The sequence below is a fragment of the Salmo salar genome, chromosome ssa14 (genome assembly GCF_905237065.1).
Source record: "Salmo salar chromosome ssa14, Ssal_v3.1, whole genome shotgun sequence".
Taxonomy (NCBI): Eukaryota; Metazoa; Chordata; class Actinopteri; order Salmoniformes; family Salmonidae; genus Salmo; species Salmo salar.
In genome coordinates, this window is record NC_059455.1 from 61,328,060 (window position 1) to 61,348,627 (window position 20,568).

At 42.9% G+C, this 20,568-nt stretch overlaps 1 protein-coding gene across 1 annotated transcript in view; it reads right to left on the minus strand.

Moving 5' to 3' along the window:
- Positions 1-20,568, minus strand: part of LOC106570042 (uncharacterized) — a 92,826-nt gene that overhangs the window by 47,499 nt on the left and 24,759 nt on the right. Inside the window, exon 3 of the mRNA XM_014141968.2 lies at positions 176-3,942. Coding sequence (XP_013997443.2) covers positions 176-3,942 — 3,767 coding nt within the window. The remainder of the gene's footprint in view (positions 1-175; positions 3,943-20,568) is intronic.

Sequence of the window (20,568 nt, forward strand, 5' to 3'; positions counted from 1 at the left end):
GTCCCCACATTCTCTCGCACTCACAGACACACTTGTGCAATCTGCGCACACACTCACTCATTTACCATAGAAAGAGCACATGAAGCTTGATCACCTCCACCTCCACTTCAAAACACACACATCAAGAAAAGTAGGAAATCAGAGTAAGGATAGCAGATGAAATTTCATCCCTTACCCTCCGGGCTGGCTGAGGAATTTGACTCTGTTCCTCAGTGAGTTGAGGAGTGTGTCTGCAGTGACTGGTAGCTTCCCTCCCACCTGCTCTGGCTCTGCACCGGGTCTCTCTGTGTCCTCAGTGGCAAGACCGTTGGCTCTCTTTCGAAGTCTGTCGAGGATTGTGTCTCGTGTGACTGTAGGGTTCACTGCCACCTGCTCTGGCACTGGCTCGGAACTGGCTCTGTCTGTTTCCTGCGTGACAATGCTGTCTGTCCACTCAGTACCGAGTGTCCCTTTATGTTCTACCTTTACAGTGTATGTTTTGGACTCTGTGTCTGTCGCTGTCTCTTCTCTGTCAAGTGTGAATGTGTTCTCGCCATGTGTGCTAGTGGTGTTTACTTTTGCTTTCTGCTCAGAGAAAGAGGATGTGTCCTCGGTAGTACGAGTGACTAAGTCCGCTTTCTCTGCTGTGTGTGTGTCTAAAATGCTCCCCTCTCGGTCTGTGGTGTGTGCGAGTGTGTTACGTGTTGCGAGTGTGTCCTGTCTCTCTCTGTTGTCGGTGGCAGCGTGTTTATTCTCAGCGCTGTGAGACTCCTGTGGCTCTTCGTGGCCTGGGGTCTGTCTGAGTGTATGTGTATCAGCGCGGGCCTCTGTTACCAGGTAAGCGTGTGTAACTGCACTCCGGTTACTCCCTGACCCCTCCTCCTCTCCATGCTGCTCTGTGATGGAAGGCGGGGCGGGCGACTCACATTCCATGAGTGTGTGCACCTGCTGAGCAGGCAGGGCTGGTTCCACCCCATCCTCCCACTCTTCTTTCACCAGTGACGAGACTTCTCTCGCTCCTCTCTCCTCCACCAGCACCAGCCTCTCTGCATCACTGTCTTCTGGGGACTCGATGTGTCTCTTCTCCTCTCGGTGGACTTCATTCTCTTGACCTCTATCCTTTGTTTCTAACATTACTTCCGTTACTTTCTGTGACCCCAAACTCCATCCCACTTCAATGGTTTCATTACCATTCCTCCATTGTTTGCCCGTTCCTTTCATTTCCTCTGCTTTTACCTCTTCAACTCCACTCTCCTCCATGTAATCCTCCAAGATGCTGTAATGGACCGCTGGTATAGCGACTTCCACGGCATTGCTGTTCTCTGGTATGATCACATACTGTGAGCTTGCCCTGTTAACTTCTGCATCACAGGGCATATGTTCCTTAATCTGTCTGTTAGAATCTATGCTGTTGGCCTCTTCCATTATCTCCACCTCTGCTTCTTGACCTGTCTCAGTAGCCATTGTTTCAGCTATTGTTGAGGAGACGGACGCATCAATGGAGAAGGTGGATTCAAGAGAACTGGAATTCTTAGTGCTTGGATGGTTAGCGCTAAGAATGTCAGAAACGAGGGTGACGTTGTCTGAGAGAATGTGATCAGAGTTATCAATGTTCATATCAGAATGATGAAGGACGAGATCTGTGTTTTCAGTGTCCTCCGTATCAAGGTATACTGGAAGAGCTGAGGTCAAAGGCTCCGACTGATCAACAAGGTCTGGTCGAGTGTTGCAATCTGGTCGGAGCAGATCAGAATCAGCGTCCGTAACATAGACTGGTTTATCGAGGACGGGGTCAGAAATGGTGGACACTTGGTCAGAAGGAAAACTTTCAGGGAAAAGAAAGTCATAGAGAGATTCATATGTGTCACTAGAGCCAGTATCAGGGACAGCGATATCAGTATTTGGGAGAGGTGAGTCTGAGGTGGCAAGCTCAGGCTCTAAGTCATCCATTTCCATTGGCTCAGTTGTGGGGAGTGTAGGCTCAAAGCGCAGAGAGGCAAAAGCCTCAGGCTCAGTGAGGGAGATATCTGTGTTAGGGTGGGAGGTGTCTATTTGAGGAACAGAGGGAAGCTTGTTTTCAAAAGAAGTGTCTATATTAGTAGGTGTGCATCGAGTGTCCATCATAACGTCCGATGTCATAACGCCAGAAGTGTAACTGCTGATAGCAGATGCGGTGTGGCCAGATATGTGATGTGAGGGAAACATTCCAGGAAAAAGAGAGTCGTAAATATCTTCGAATACTGGTTGAGAGTCAGTATCAGTAACAGTGAGGTTAGTATTAGGGGAAACAGTGGTGTCTGTGTCAGGATGGCTGGTATCCATTTTGGAGACTGCAGCGGCAGGTATATCCATGTCGGGGACAGGGGCGTCAGTGGCAGACTGTAACGGAGTTGATTGGGTGGGGTAACTGACACTAGCTTCAGTGTGATCAATGGCAGTTTCAGACTCCTGTTTAACTGATTCAGGTAAAATAGGACTTGGTGAGTCAAAGGGGTTATCCAAGGACAGGTGTGGGTTAGTTTCATAATTTATTACGGTTAGGTTGGTGTCAAGGCATCCCTCAGTAGAGTCATTGTCTGATCTGGCAGATTCTTGTTCCGAGGTGAAACTTTGAGGAAATAGTGAGTCATACAGAGTTCCAAATACCTGCGTGTTGGCAGAGAAAGTGTCAGTGTTGGGGACAGTGTTGTCACTGTTGGTAATGGAGTTGACAGTGTTTGCAATGGAGGCTAGCATTTCAGGTGTAGATTTATCAGTGCTTGGAACGGGGATGACCATTTCAGCGAGAGAGGGGCCAGGATCAGCAATAGCGGTGCTGATCTCTTCAGAGGTGATGGAGGTGACAGTTTCAGGCATAGGCCTAGATGTATCAGCGGTGGAGACAGAGGTGTCATTGATGGAGCTGGTGTCCATGTCAGTAACAGAGTTGACAGTAATAAGAGCAGAGGTGACGGTGATGAGAATAGGTGTCTCAGTGTTGTCAGCCAAAGTATCAGGGTTGAGAGGAAAGGTTTCGGTTTTAACTTCAGGGATAGTTGTGTCTGTTTCAGTAATAGTGGCTTCTATATTGGGGTCCAAGGCAATATGAGAGGGATCTGTATTAGGGGTAAAAGTGCTGATATTTTCAACAACAACAGGTTGGCCAATGGAGAGAGTAACATAAGAGGCCTCAGCTTTGCTAAGTGAGAGTTCAGTAACAGGAAGGACAGGATCAGAAATACCACTATTCACAGGGTCAGCGCTGGGTAAAGGGGAGAGGGATATTTCATCCCTCTGGTTTGAGGTGTAAACTGTAGTAGGAGGAGAGCTAAAGGGGGAAAAAGATGTAGGTGGGCTCAATGGGTAGCAGGGGGGTGGGCTAGATGGATAGGACGGTGGAGGTGGGTTAGGTGAGAAAGGTGGAGGACTTGGGTTAAAGCTATTAACATCCATAGGAGAAGATGTGTCAGTATGGTCTGTTGAGGCATAAGGGTTGTCACACTGAACATCCGGGCTCTCCTCTTCCTGTGAGGTCTTGTCCCACTCCATCTCAGCCATCGCTAAAGGGACTTTTCTTGTAGCCCGGCCCACTTCAAGAGGAATAATGTTATCCATCTGGGAATTTGGTTGGTTGGTGGCGGTCTCAGGACTGTCCATCGGGGGCTCCTGGGCCTGCGATTTCTTGGGGACAGTGGGAGGAGGATAAGAGGTGACCAGTGTCTTAGTGTTTAGGTCAGGCTGAGACACAGCGAACCTTACCCTCTTGTTCAGAGTGCCGCCTTGGCCGATGTCCCAGAGGCTGAGGTTCAGAGGCTCCTCCTCCTCTTGCCCTTTGACCTCTGACTCGGGGCTGTGGAGGACCACGATGCTCTGGGAGAGATCCCCGTCACTCTTCTTCTTCCTCCTCTTCAAGCCAAAGGTGAACGTGCCGAACCTCTTGGGCTTGGCACGTAGGTCCATCTCTGAGTAGCTGAGGTCCTTGGCCTGTTTGCGAGCGATAGGCGGAAAGGCAGAGGGAGGTATAGTGAGTGAGAGAGAGGGAGGGGGGGGCAATGTGATAAAAGACAGATTGGGGAGAGAAATGAGAGAGAGCATTATTTCTTAGCTTTTAAATGAACATTTCATACTCTACCAACTTTTTTTAGAGAGCCAATAATCTCACTGCATCATTCACATGAGAATAATGTTTTGACTTCATAAGAACCAAACACCAGTTACTCAGAGCTTGCAATGCTCACATGACAACAAAAGGCAAGAATCACTGGTATGTATACAGTATATTCAGAAACTATTCAGACCCCCTTGACTTTTTCCACATTTTGTTACGTTGCAGCCTTATTCAAAAATGGATTAAATAAAAAAATGTGCTTCATCAATCTACACACAATACCCCATAATGACAAAGTGAAAACAGGTTTTTATAAAAATTTGGAAATTGTGGGTGACATGCCAGGAAGGTGACCAAGAACACGATGGTCACTCTGACAGAGCTCCAGAGTTCCTCTATGGAGATGGCAGAACCTTCCAGAAAGACAACCATCTTTGCAGCACTCCCCCAATCAGGCTTCTATGGCAGAGTGGCTAGACGGAAGCCACTCCTCATTAAAAGGCACTTGAAGGCTGCTTGGAGTTTGGCAAAAGATTCTCTGGTCTGATGAAACCAAGATTGAACTCTTTGGCCTGAATGCCAAGTGTCATGTCTGGAGGAAACCTGCCACCGTCCCTACGGTGAAGCATGGTGGTGGCAGCATCATGCTGTGGGGATGTTTTTCAGTGGCAGGGACTGGGAGGTTAGTCAGGACAGAGGGAATGATGAACAGAGCAAAGTACAGAGAGATCCTTGATGAAAACCTGCTCCAGAGCGCTTAGGACCTCAGACTTGGGCGAAGGTTCACCTTCCAACAGGACAATGACCCTAAGCGCACAGCCAAGACAACGCAGGAGTGGCTTCAGGACAAGTCTCTGAAAGTCTTTGGGTGGCCCAGCCATAACCTGGACTTGAACCTAATCGAACATCTCTGGAGAGATCTGAAAAAAGCTGTGAAGGGACGCTCCACATCCAACCTGACAGAGCTTGAGAGGTGTCATGACTCTCCTGTGAGAATCCAAAGATCAGGTTATAATGGATCAGCGTCTACAGAGCCCTCTCACCCGCAGGGATTGGTGTGGGGGTTTTATGACACCTCACGCCAATCGTAAATTGTAGGCAGCACATGTCTCCTTTTGGTAACTAGTATTGGTGAATGGAATCACTTTCCAAAAACTCTAACGTCCAACAGTGAACACTGGGACAATATATTTCAACATCCGAATGTGGGGAATGATGAGAGATGGAATATGGGAAATTAATGTATATTTTGTGATGTCATTAAACATGGTATAAAAGTGATTTCATTAAAATATTATAACTTGAAGAGCTTTCACACTGTGTATACTGTATCAGGTTTACATCCTTTACGATGTGTAGGAAATATAAAGGATGAAGATAATTTTTTTGTTAAGATAGATTTTAGTTTTCTAACAAGATCATAGTTTTTGATGATGTTTTCCCAGTAACTAGCCATGCCCGAGGGTGCTCAGAGAGTGTGTTCAGTATGACGGAAATGACCCTTTTTATCCAAGTGTATAAAAGATTGAGTTAAGAATCAACATACCAGACTAGAAGGACCACAAGCTGCAGCTAGAAGGACACCAATAAAAAGAGACTTGCTTGGGCCAAGAAACACGAGCAATGGACATTTGATCAGTCAAGTTCTTCCACTCCGATCTTAACAAACCCTTTCTGTATGGACTTCTCTTTGTGCATGGGGGCATTGTCATGCCTTCCCCAAACTGTTGCCACAAAGTTGAAAGCATAGAATCGTTTACAATGTGAAAGTATTCTGTAGAGTTAAGATTTCCCTTCAGTAGAAATAAGGGGCCTAGCCCGAACCAAGAAAAACAGGCCCAGACCATTATTCCTCCTCCACAAACTTTAGAGTTGGCACTATGCATTTGGGCAGGTAGCGTTCTCCTGGCATCTGCCAAATCCAGATTAGTCCATCGGACTGCCAGATGGTGAAGCGTGATTCATCACTCCAGAGAACATGTTTCCACTGCTCCAGAGTCTAATGCGGCAAGCTTTACACCACTCCAGCCGACTCCTGGCATTACGCATGATGATCTTAGGTTTGTGTGCAGCTGCTCGGCCATGGAAACCCATTTCATGAAGCTCCAGACTAACAGTTATTGTGCTGACGTTGCTCCCACAGAAAGTTAGTGAGTGCTGCAACCGAGGACAAGCGATTTTTACGCCCTGCACTTCAGCACTCGGCGGTCCCGTTCTGTGAGCTTGTGTGGCCTTCCACTTCGCAGCTGAGCCGTTGTTGCTCCTAGACGTTTCCACTTCACAATAACAGCACTTACAATTGGGCAGCTCTAGCAGGGCAGAAATTTGACCTCCAACCTCAACTTCCGGACTTGTCTCTGTGCTGCTGGGCTGTTTGTTGCTACTTGGCTATCTGAAAACCTTTGGGGTTTTACTTTTTTGATTCAACTTTTTCACCCCGGACGCTTTAAATGGTGGAGGTCCTGGTTAAGTAGTAACATTAACACTATGCCATCCAATTGCAGTCGCTGTACTCATAATATACAGGAGAACTATCACCTTATGATGAGGATAGCCCTGTTGCAAGAAAAGCTTCAGATGCAATCGTTAGGCAAGGGCAATTTAAGTGTAGGAAAGGATAAAACAGTGTCTGTGCCACCAGTAAATAGAGATAGCAGTAGAAATCCCCCAGCACAGTCCCCGCAGCCGGACAATTTCCTCAAGACTTCCGGAAAGAAATGCTGTCGGCATGCTCAACCAGTGTCACTCATTCAGCAGACAGAAACGTTCAACCAGTTCTCCCCATTTAGCAGCGAGTCGGAGTCAGCGGTCGAGCCTTCTCTGGTCTCTCCTCCACCCATTATGGGGTCTGAGCTGCCGAAGTCTCCCACCATTAGCTCTGACAAATTGAAAACCCTAGTCATTAGTGACTCCATTACCCACAAAATTAGACTTAAAAAGAATCATCCAGCGATCATACACTGTTTACCAGGGGGCAGGACTACCGACGTTAAGGCTAATCTGAAGATGGTGCTGGCTAAGGCTAAAACTGGCGAGTGTAGAGAGTATAGGGATATTGTTATCCACGTCGGTACCAACCATGTTAGGATGAAACAGTCAGAGGTCACCAAGCGCAACATAGCTTCAGTGTGTAAATTTGCTAGAAAGATGTGTCGCATCGAGTTGTCTCTGGACCCCTGCCAGTTAGGGGGAGTGATGAGCTCTACAGCAGAGTCTCACGACTCAATCACTGGTTGAAAAATGTTTTCTACCCCTCCCCAAAAGATAGAATTGGTAGACAACTGGGCCTTTTTCTGGGACTCACCCACAAACAGGACCAAGCCTGGCCTGCTGAGGAGTGATGGACTCCATCCTAGCTGTAGGGGTGCTCTCATCTTATCTATCAACATAGACAGGGCTCTAACTCTTTTAGCTCCACAATGATATAGGAGCTGTTAGCCAGCCTGCCAGCTTAGTGGAGTCTGCCACTAGCACAGTCAGTGTAGTCAGCTCAGCTATCCCCATTGAGACCGTGTCGGTGCCTCGATCTAGGTTGAGCAAAATTAAACATGGTGGTGTTCGCCTTAGCAATCTCACTAGAATAAAGACCTCCATTCCTGCCATTATTGAAAGAGATAGTGATGTCTTACATCTAAAAATAGGGCTACTTAATGTTAGATCCCTCACTTCCAAGGCAGTTATAGTCAATTAACTAATCACTGATCATAATCTTGATGTGATTGGCCTGATTAATTTACTGTGTTAAAAGAGGCCTCTCCTCCTGGTTACACTAGTAACCATATCAACCTCGCATCCCGCAAAGGCAGAGGTGTTGCTAGCATTTACGAAAGCAAATTAAAATGTAATTTATTTTCTCCTTTTGAGCTTCTAGTCATGAAATCTATGCAGCCTACTCAATAACTCTTTACAGCTACTGTTTACAGGCCTCCTCGGCCATATACAGCGTTCCTCACTGAGTTCCCTAAATTCCTATCAGACCTTGTAGTCATGGTCGATAATATTCAAATTTTTGGTGACTTTTGGGAAAGTCCACAGACCCACTCCAAAAGGCTTCCGGAGCCATCATCGACTCAGTGGGTTTTGTCCAACATGTCTCCGGACCTACTCACTGCCACAGTCATACCCTGGATCGAGTTTTGTCCCGTGGAATAAATATTATGCATCTAAATGTTTTTCCTCATAATCCTGGACTATCGGACCACCATCTTATTACGTTTGCAATCGCAACAAATAATCTGCTCAGACGCCAACCAAGGATCATCAAAAGCAGTGCTATAAATTCTCAGACAACCCAAAGATTCCTAGATGCCCTTCCAGACTCCCCCACCTACCCAAAGACGTCGGAGTACAACAATCGGTTAACCACCTAACTGAGGATCTAAATTTTAACTTGCGTAATACCCAAGACGCACCTGCACCCCGAAAAACAAAAAACATTTGTCATAAGAAATTTGCTCCCTGGTATATAGAAAATACCCGAGCCCTGAAGCAAGCTTCCAGAAAATTGGAACGGAAATGATGCTCCACCAAACTGGAAGTCTCCCGACTAGCTTGGAAAGACAGTACTGTGCAATATTAAAGAGCCCTCACTGCTGCTCGATCATCCTATTTTTACAACCTAATTGAGGAGAATAAGAACAATCCAAACATTTATTTTAGATACTGTCGCAAAGCTAACTAAAAAGCAGCATTCTCCAAGAGAGGATGGCTTTTACCTCAGCAGTGATGAATTCATGACCTTCCTTTGATGAAAAGATCATGATCATTAGAAAGCAAATTACGGACTCCTCTTTAACCCTGCATATTTCTCCAAAACTCAGTTGTCCTGAGTCTGCACAGAACTGCCAGGACCTAGAATCAATGGAGACACTCAAGTTTTATAATACTGTATATCTTGACACTTTCATGAAAATAGTCATGGCCTCTAAACGCTCAAGCTTCATACTGGACCCTATTCAAACTAAACTACTGAAAGAGCTACATCCTGTGCTTGGCCTTCCTATGTTGAACATAATAAATGTCTCTCTATCCACCGGATGTGTACCAAACTCACTAAAAACGACATTAATAAAGACTTTCTTGAAAAAGCCAAACCTTGACACAGAAAAAAATTAAATGTAACGGCATATATTGAATCTCCCATTCCTCTCAATTAAAAAAAAAGCAGCTCTGTCACGTCCTGATCAGTAAAGGGGTATTTTGTTATTGTAGTTTGGTCAGGACGTGGCAGGGGGTGTTTGTTTAGAGTGTTCCGGGGTTTTTGGTCTATGTTCTATGTTAGTGTATTTCTATGTTCAGTATAGTCTTTCTATTTCTATGTTTAGGGTTTGTTGATTGACCTTCAATTGGAGGCAGCTGTTCCTCGTTGCCTCTGATTGAAGGTCCTATGTATAGGGGTGTTTGTGCTATGGGGGTTTGTGGGTAGTTGTCTCCTGTTTTGTGTCTGTGTACCTGACAGGACTGTTTAGTGTCGTTCGTTGTTTTGTATACGTGATTTGTTTGTTTTTTCCTTCTTTTGATTTAATAAAGTATACACGTAAAAGTATACACGTTCCCGCTGCACCTTGGTCCAATCCTTATGATGCCCGTTACAAGCTCACTGCCCTCCTTTAGACAAATAATGTATACAAAATGCTTCAGTCTGGTTTTAGACCCCATCACAGTATTGAGATTGCACTCGTGAAGGTGGTAAATTACCTTTTAACCTCCCTGGGCAAGGTGGGACGTTTGCGTCCCACCTTGTGCAGCCAGTGGAATCGCGTTGTGCGAAATACAAATACCTCATAAATGCTATAACTTCAATTTCTCAAACATATGACTATTTTACACCATTTTATAGATTCACTTCTCCTGAATCGAACCACGTTGTCCGATTTCAAAAAGGCTTTACAGCGAAAGCAAAACATTAGATTATGTTAGGAGAGTACCCTGCCAAAAATAATCACACAGCCATTTTCAAAGCAACTAGCATGCATCACAAATACCCAAAACACAGCTAAATGCAGCACTAACCTTTGACGATCTTCATCAGATGACACTCCTAGGACATCATGTTACACAATACATGCATCTTTTGTTCGATAAAGTTCATATTTATATATAAAAACAGCATTTTACATCGGCGCGTGACGTTCAGAAAATATTTTCCCTCAAATACTGCCGGTGAATCAGCGCCACAATTTACAAAAATACTTGTCATAAACATTGGTACAAAATTGAACTGTCATTCAAAGAATTATAGATGAACATCTCCTTTATGCAAACGCTATGAAAGATTTCAAAAAAGCTTCACGAGGAAAGCACTCTTTGCAATAATCTGAGTACTGAGCTCAGAAAAATACACTAGGCTATACAGATAGCTGATTTCTTGGGGACATCTAAAATCATACATTGCATTAGAAATATTCCCTTACCTTTGATCATCTTCATCAGAAGGCACTTCCAGGAATTCCCAGGTCCACAACAAATGTTGTTTTGTTCGATAAAGTCCATAATTTATGTCCAAATAATTCCTTGTTGTTCGTGCGTCCAGTAAGCTACTCCATGTGTAGAAAGCGCGCGGACGATGTCGCGACGAAAAGTAAAAAAAAGTTGTATTTACGTTCGTTCAAACATGTCAAACGTTGTAAAACATCAATCTTTAGGGCCTTCAGAACATGAAGATTCAATAATATCTCAACCGGACGGTTCCTGTGTCTTGAAAAAGGTTTTGGAACAGGAGGATCCACCCTCGTGAAAGCGCCCCAAGAAGTGATGTCACCCCCTGCCTCAACAACTTCCCCTCCTTGTCATTCGGGCTCTGTTCATCGTAGAAGCTTCAAACAACTTTGTAAAGACTGTCGACATCTAGTGGAAGCCGTAGGAAGTGCACAATTATTACTACGTCACTGTATTCAATAGGAAACGACTTGAAGAGAGCCCATGCATCCAGATTTCCCACTTCCTGGTAGGATTTCTCTCAGGTTTTTGCTTGCCATATGAGTTCTGTTATACTCACAGACACCATTCAAACGGTTTTAGAAACTTCAGAGTGTTTTCTATCCAAATCTACTAATAATATGCATATCCTAGCTTCTGAGTTTGAGTAGGAGGCAGTTTAATATGGGCACATATTTTTTCCGAAATTGTCTAGCCCCAACAGGTTAATGGAGTCAGACCAAGGCTCTGCAACTGCCCTCGTGCTCCTAGACCTTAGTGCTGCCTTTGACACCATCGATCACCACATTCTTTTGGAGAGATTAGAAACCCTAATTGGTCTACACTGACAAGTTCATGCCTGGTTTAGATCTTATCTGTCGGAAAGATATCAGTTAGTCTCTGTGGATGGTATGTCCTCTGACAAATCATTTGTAAGTTTCGGCTTTCCTCAAGGTTCCGTTTTAGGACCACTACTGTTTTCACTATATATTCGACCTCTTGGTGATGTCATTTGGAAACACAATGTCAACTTTCACTGCTATGCGGACGACACACAGCTGTACATTTCGATGAAACATGGTGAAGCCTCAAAAATTGCCTACCTTGGAAGCCTGTGTTTCAGACATAAGGAAGTGGATGGCAGCAAATGGTTTACTTTTAAACTTGGACAAATCAGAGATGCTAGTTCTAGGTCGCAAGAAACAAAGAGATCTGCTGTTGGATCTGACAATCAATCTTGATGGTTGTAGAGTCATTTAAAATAAAACTATAAAGGCCTGATTGGTGGAGTGCTGCAGAGATGGTTGTCCTTCTGGAAGGTTCTCCCTTCTCCACAGAGGAACTCGATAGCTCTGTAAGTCTGTCCATCGGGTTCTTGGTCACCTCCCTGACCAAGGCCCTTCTCCCCCGATTGTACAGTTTGACCGGGCGGCCAGCTCTAGGAAGAGTCTTGGTGGTTCCAAACTTCTTCCATTTAAGAATGATGGAGGCCACTGTGTTCTTGGGGACCTTCAACACTGCAGAAAAGTTTTGATACCCTTCCCTCAATCTGTGCCTCGACACAATCATGTCTCGGGACAATTCCTTCGACCTCATGGCTTGGTTTTTGCTCTGACATGCACTGTCAACTGTGGGACCTTATATAGACAGGTGTGTGCCTTTCCAAATCATGTCTAATCATTTGAGTTTCCCACAGGTGGACTCCAAATCAAGTTGTAGAAACATGTCACGGATAATCAATGGAAACAGGATGCACCTGAGCTCAATTTCAAGTCTCATAGCAAAGGGTCTTATGTAAATAAGGTAATTCTGTTTTTTTTATTGTAATAATTTTGTAAACATTTCTAAAAACCTGTTTTTGCTTTGTCATTAAGGGGTAATGTGTGTAGATGGCTGAGGATTTTTTTTTGAATAAGTCTGTAACCTAACAAAATGTGGAAAAGGTCAAGGGGTCTGAATACTTTCCGAAGGCACTGTACATACCAAGCTGGTGGGGCATGTAGTAGAAATTCTATAGCCTGGTCTCCGATCTGTTTATGCTCTCTTACTAACTCCTAATGTATGATGGTTGTCATGCCATGTTACCATAGCAGTTTGCTTGGCTATACTTAGGGGTTGCTATATACATCAGCAAAAACAGATCAATGACCAAGCTAGTATTTGGCTGATTGTCAGAACAGAAAGAGTGAAACGTCAATGTACTTGAAGATTACTATAGAAATTGTTGACTGTTAAAGGAAAGACTGAAAGGACAATATGATGTGGTTTGTGGACCAACTGAAATCACGGGCAAGCAGTTGTGTGCGATGTTATGGTCATGATAGTGATGTAACGTGTACTTTATTTTCAGGGGTGAATGAGACAATGTATTCCCCTAACCTTATTGTTTCAAGAAAGTCGTTTTTTTAAAATATTATATTAGTTGTATATGTTTTTCCTTATCATATGTGTCACACCAGCCTTCGCTTTGGCTCCCCCTCCTGTCCAGCTCAGGCGTTCGGCGTCGCCGGACTTCTAGCTGCTGCCGAACCTACTGCTGGAAAATGCTCTTCACTCATCAACCCGACTTGTCTCGTCATCATTACACATCATTACACCTGGTTCCAATCCCCACTCTATCACTATATATATATGCCCTCTGCCATTTGTTTTTGTCGGTCATTGCAAATGTTACTTGTTTTCCTGAGAGAAATCGCTCTTACTATTTCCTGAGTACTTTATATTTTGCAGTTTGGGTTCACCTTTGGCTTTTTGTTTATGAAGATATATTTTGAGCACGAGCGTTTGGGTTCGTCCAGTTTTGATCTATTATGTTCCATACCTCCTTGGCTCGCCGGAACCAATCGTCCACCACAGGAGACTCGATCTGACTCTGGTGCCAGGGTCGGCTGATAGCCTAGAACACACTGAAAGGGTGTGAGGTTAGCGGAGGACTGACGGAGGGATAGGCGTTCCGTTAACGGGACAGTTGTAAATCATGCAGCGCCTTGTGTCACGATCGCAGATTTTAGAGAAACAACAAATGTCAGTACATATAAGTGTCTTATATCGGCTGAGAGCTTAAATTCTTGTTAATAGAACTGCACTGTCCAATTTACAGTAGCTATTACTGCAAGAAAATGCCATGCATTGTTTGAGGAGAGCTCCTAACAACAAAACCCTTTTTTTCACCACGATAGGTTTGATAAATTCACCTCTGAAGGTGAAATGTGTACTTACATTCTGATGTATCATCCAAAAGGGTCCCAGAGATAACATGAAGTGTTGTTTTGTTAGATAAAATCCTTTTTCATATCCTTAAAAAGGTCCATATAGCATGCATGATCAATTTTGTACTTCCACTCGTTCAATTTACTAAAGAAAGGCATCTGTAAAAATCAAACCCTACACGTTGTTTCAACCAGTCAAATCACATTTGTATTTATTCCTCAGAGATCCTAGAACGTAACCAGACTTCACTATATCATTAGGAGTGTAGTATATCCTATAGGACACCAAATTCGGTCAGAGAGCAACGCCTTCCAGGCCCGCCGATGATGCGGCCGGTCTTCACTTGATTCACTGTGAAGTCAACTTTGTCAAATAAGCACCAATCAGGGTCAAACAAAGCTAGGTAGATAGCCAATGAGCTGGGCTTTATGGGAGTATATGGTATATAGGGAAATCTCGTATCTGTCGCAGAATGTTGCTGCTAACCTTGTGCGAAAGCAAGCCTTTTCCTTTTGGACAAAAATTATAATAATATGGAGAGTTAAGAAAACTGGGTATTTAGCAAATGTTGAACACAAAGTGATGATTTGAAAAGAACATTAAAAAGACTGCATGGGGGCTTCAAGAATCAATGGGTATATAGTTGGAGTCGGAAGTTTACATACACTTAGGTTGGAGTCATTAAAACTCGTTTTTCAACCACTCCACAAATTTCTTGTTAACAAACTATAGTTTTGGGAAGTCGGTTAGGACATCTACTTCGTGCATTACACAAGTAATTTTTCCAACAATTGTTGACAACCAGAATATTATTTCACTTAAAATTCACTGTATCACAATTCCAGTGACTCAGAAGTTTACATACACTAAGTTGACTGTGCCTTTAAACAGACTGGAAAATTCCAGAAAAGGATGTCATGGCTTTAGAAGCTTCTGATAGGCTAATTGACATCATTTGAGTAAATTGGAGTTGTACCCGTGGATGTATTTCAAGGCCTACCTTCAAACTTAGTGTCTCTTTGCTTGACATCATGGGAAAATCAAAAGAAATCAGCCAAGACCTCAGGAAAAACATTGTAGACCTCCACAAGTCTGGTTCATCCTTGGGAGCAATTTCCAAACGCCTGCATGGACCACGTTCATCTTTACAAACAATAGTATGCAAGTATAAACACCATGGGTCCACGCAGCCGTCATACCGCTCAGGAAGGAGCTGTCTCTAGAGATGAACGTACAGCAAAGGACCTTGTGAAGATGCTGGAGGAAACAGGTACAAAATGATCTATATCCACAGTAAAACGAGTCCTATATCGACATAACCCGAACGGCCGCTCAGCAAGGAAGAAGCCACTGCTCCAAAACAGCCATAAAAAAGCCAGACTACAGTTTGCAACTGCACATGGGGACAAAGATCACACTTTTTGGAGAAATGTCCTCTGGTCTGATGAAACAAAAATAGAACTGTTTGGCCTTAATGACCATAGTTATGTTTGTAAAAAGGGGGAAGCTTGCAAGCCGAAGAACACCATCCCAACCGTGAAGCACGGGGGTGGCAGCATCATGTTGTGGGGGTGCTTTGCTGCAGGAGGGACTGGTGCACTTCACAAAATAGATGGCATCATGAGGTAGGAAAATTATGTGGATATATTGAAGCAACATCTCAAGACATCAGTCAGGAAGTTAAAGCTTGGTCGCAAATGGGTCTTCCAAATGGACAATGACCCCAAGCATACTTCCAAAGTTGTGGCAAAATGGCTTAAGGACAACAAAGTCAAGGTGTTGGAGTGGCCATCACAAAGCCCTGACCTCAATCCTATAGAACATTTGTGGGCAGAACTGAAAAAGCGTGCGCGAGCAAGGAGGCCTACAAACCTGACTCAGTTACACCAGCTCTGTCAGGAGGAATGGGCCAAAATTCACCCAACTTATTGTGGGAAGCTTGTGGAAGGCTACCTGAAACGTTTGACACAAGTTAAACAATTTTAAGGCAATGCTACCAAATACTAATTGAGTGTATGTAAACTTCTGACCCACTGGGAAAGTGATTAAATAAATAAAAGCTAAAATAAATCATTCTCTCTACTATTATTCTGACATTTCACATTCTTAAAATAAATTGGTGATCCTAACTGACCTAAGACACGGAATTTTTACTAGGATTAAACGTCAGGAATTGTGAAAAACTGAGTTTAAATGTATTTGGCGTATGTAAACTTCTGACTTCAACTGTATATAATTCATTTATAAGTCCAATTACAGATTGCTCCTTTAAGCAACACACACACACACACACACACACACACACACACACACACACACACACACACACACACACACACACACACACACACACGCTTTCAGACATGCACACAAACACAAGTAGAAAAGCTACCAAATATTGAAAGTTCCCATGTGTCTCCTAACTCACTGGAACACTTTGAGAAGTGTTCACTGATGTGTTAGAAATATAAAATAATATCTGGATCTGTATCAGCAGTTAGCAGGGCAACTTTTCCCTAATCCCTCTGTGCAATTCTAGAAATCTAGCAACAAGAAATAGCCTACATTAAAGCAACAAGAAATAGTCTACATTAAAGCAACAAGAAATAGTCTACATTAAAGCAACAAGAAATAGTCTACATTAAAGCAACAAGAAATAGTCTACATTAAAGCAACAAGAAATAGTCTACATTAAAGCAACAAGAAATAGTCTACATTAAAGCAACAAGAAATAGTCTACATTAAAGCAACAAGAAATAGCCTACATTAAAGCAACAAGAAATAGTCTACATTAAAGCAACAAGAAATAGTCTACATTAAAGCAACAAGAAATAGTCTACATTAAAGCAACAAGAAATAGTCTACATTAAAGCAACAAGAAATAGCCTACATTAAACCAAAATCAATCTGATTATTAAGCTGATCATTATTTTGTTATTGGCTTGGCCCTTTTTTAATAGGCTACACCAAACTCGAGTTAAACTATTGCGCGTATTTCAATTATTTTCTAAGAAATTTCCAAGTAAGTATTTGGATATTTTTTTATTTCAAAATACAAGTAGATAGAATACAAGTAGGGCTGTGATGGTAATTGAATAAACGTTTAACTGACGGTTATGGATGAAGACCGTCATGAAAATAAAACAACGTCAAAACAGTTTAAATAGTCCTACATTCATTTTGGGATTTTTTAAACGTTATATCAACTTTATTTTCATGTAGATAAACTTTACCTAATAGTGGGAGTGTTAACTAATGATTATAAGCAATTGTTTTGCTAACTTAGTCTGCCTACTAAACGTTCTACACCTCTTTCCAAATGATGATGCGAGGGGGTGTAGAGCTCTATAGGCCATGGCACTTCAGTAAAAACAATGTTTTTTATACAATGCACATTTTCATTGCTTTATACTAAATTACTAAATCGGTCTTCTTTTAAAAAAGGTTAGATGTGTCTGACTATTGATGAATTATTCAACAGCAGTCGACAAGGTTGTTCTGGCTATGAGGCCTATGACAGGTGCCCCCATTGCAGTCTAGCTGTTTCGGCTACAGAAAAAGAAAAAAAAAAGAAAATAAATATTTCAAATACAAATACTCAAATACACATGTATTTGAACCCAGGTCTGAGCAACAAACAGTCGCACAGCAGAGGGGGACAGAGCACCACAACCTGTTTTGCTGTAGCTCCCTCTAGCATGGAATAACAGAACCTGATAACATTATAATTCACTCAAATTACAACGGCACTGAAAATTACTGCTACACAGATCACAGTGTGATGAGTCTATGTGTGGGTGTGTACTTTACTGTCATGACTGCACTGAGAACTGACAGAGGGAGTGGAGGGGGACTGCGACAGGAATGCAGTTACTGTTAGAAAGGGGCCACACACTAACCTTAGGGGCGATATGCATTTTGTAACACAAACAAAAATAATCCCCCGAGTATATTCCTGCTCTGACAAGCCTTGAGAAAATTAAGAGAAATACTCAGATGGTTTCTCCATCAGAATGACGGACACCATAATAACGCCAACAAAAGCAGTAGTTGCCCTTTTGCGATTAGGCTTCTCAAACAGACAGTGGCGTGTATTCATGGATGCCAAGGGAAATCAGGCTTCCCCCACCAAAAAATGGGAAAATATATCAATAATAATGTATCTTTCATCTCTCTGCGTTTCACAATGTTCATTCAATTCGCAAGAGGCTGAATGTATCTTACCTGAGAAAGCATCCGAGCGAGCGAAACAGCGCCCCTCTGTCTCTGTATGTGTAGGCCATCTATCTGATGCTGTCTGGTCCAACAGAGTATGACATTGTTGCCACCTGTAGCATTGAATGCAAGGGAAGCCAGTGAGCATTTGGCCTCCCTTGAAAGAAAAAATAAATAAAATAATAGCCAATAGTAAGCTCAACTGTGAATGGTCCTGGCGCACCAAAAAGAAAGTGTAAAGGGACGCCAGTTTGGATTTGGCATCCCTCCTATCAAATCGCATTGAGAGCATACGTCATTGACCGAAACAACTTGAATTGTTGCATCTCTTTGTGTTGTTGTCCTCCGGTGGATAGCTAGCTAGATAAAATTGTCCCTTTCTTATATTAGTCACGGATGAAGATAGGGATTTGGACTTGTGGTTTTACTTAATTCTCCGTACTGACCAATGATTATAACTGTGATTCTGATATAACCATAAATGCATACATTGTGCCCCTGGCCTGAGAGGATGGAAGTTCAATATGTAGCTAGTTGTAGAAGGCTAATGTTAACGAGCTAACGTTGCCAGTGAAAGGAAGCGAGCAAGCATGTTAGCCAGGTAGCCTAGGACAACAAAAAATAAAAGTGTGTACGGTATGACGGAGTGATAGTTTCGTCAACATGAAAGAGAGGAGGATGGCACTGGCGTTTCTCTACAAGTAGGGTGAGTCAACATGTTTTTCTACTTGCACAAAGGAACGCGCACGCACACACAGAAATCAGAACCATGGATATCATATTTAGCTTACGTTGATTGGACTAATATGTGTGCCAGTTATGGTTTTCATATATACATTTTCCTGAAAGTTTCATCTAATTTATAATAACATCTTCATATCTCAAAATCATTGTCATCTGGTTAATCAAAAATCTATCCAAATCTAAATGAAAATGATAAACCTAAAAAGTAACTTCTATTGCCATTGACAACTACTTAAAAAAACTACATAAAGCAAACAAATAAAAACATTGCAGCCTGCAGGTAGAAAATATCCAGCTGAAAATAAATATCCTATAAATCATATTAGCTATGCATGGCCTGTCTGCAACGAACTTGAAACATTGTATCAACTATTAAGTTGGGTCCAGCCCCGAAACTTGCAACATTGTATAAAATATTCTGGGCCCTCAGTTTCCTGTGCCTGTGAGCTCGGGACAGACACAGCTGTAGGCTGCTTGCGCAGGAGATAAGAAGCAGTGCTTAACTTGGACAGGAGCTCACTGGAGCAGAGTACCGGCACCTCAAATGTTCTACTGCTAAAGCTCCTGTTCCTCTTACAGAATATTAGCTCAAAAGTATCGTGGAGCTCCTGCACCTAAATATAAACAGTACCAGCACCTACTGAGTACCGGAACCTATTTCAGTCCAAGTCAAGCACTGCTAAGAAGTCATCTGGTAGGCCTATTATATGATGTTTCCACTGGATTAGAGCATGACATTTTTCCCTTTCACACTGACTGGTTATTGAAAGGGAGAGAGCTGGAAAGATTTTTCAAATACATTGAGGTACTATTGTAATTCAACAGACTTCGTTTGCTTGCTGTTTGAGGTGAAGAAAACATTACTTTGAGAAGCTCCACAGGTCATTCATTAGTGGTGGTGGGTTAAGCCAATCAGAAATACTATCAGATCCACAAATGGGCACATAGGGAAAGGGGGAAACCTAGTCAGTTGTCCAACTGAATGTATCCAACTGAAATGTGTCTTCCGCATTTAACCCAACCCCTCTGAATCAGATAGATGCTGGGGGCTACCTTAATCGACATCCTTGTCTTCGGCACCCAGGGAACAGTGGGTTAACTGCCTTGCTCAGGGGAAGAAAGACATATTTTTACCTTGTCAGCTCTGGGATTCGATCCAGCAACCTTCCCGTTACAGGCCCAACGCTCTAACCACTATATGCCTACATTTGCACAGGCCAGGTAGCCTATAGGCCTACTTTTATGCATGCGCGTCCTTACGTAACATTTACAGGTGCGCTCCAAACAAAAGACAATGACTAAATTGACAGAACTCGTAAATGAAATTAAATAAACCAAAACTTGTTTCTCACAAGTGTAGCATAGGTTGTAAACTCTGCAAACAATGTGTCCACTCTGACAATGAGTACAGGAAGACTGGAATAATAATACTGAATGCATTAAAATAAATTACCCTAACTAAAGTTACAAATATTGTAGATTAGAAATGAGAAGAATTAACAGTAAATGTACTACTGGTGATATACTGTATGTAAATGGAAATTGATTTACACTAACAATCTAACCCAAACAATACACACAATAAAGTTATGAAACAATGAATGTGCACAAATTGTCAGGAGAGAGCACAATCTGGAGAGAGAGGTGCGTTGTGCATCTGGGCGCATAGTCAATCCGACGTCTGCATTGGCCATGCATCATTTACGCTGATATGGCCTCAGCAGAAGTCAGGGCATTCATACCTCTTGCGCTTTGCAGAGCAGAGCTGTTGTCAAGGAAGTGAGTTTGTGTTTATACAGGATGTACCGCCCCCACTTACCATCAACCAATCCATGCTGAGCTATACAGAGCCCATTGTTACAAAATGTGGAAGGCGCATGGCAATGCGGTACGGAGCTCGATTTGGCCTCTGCATG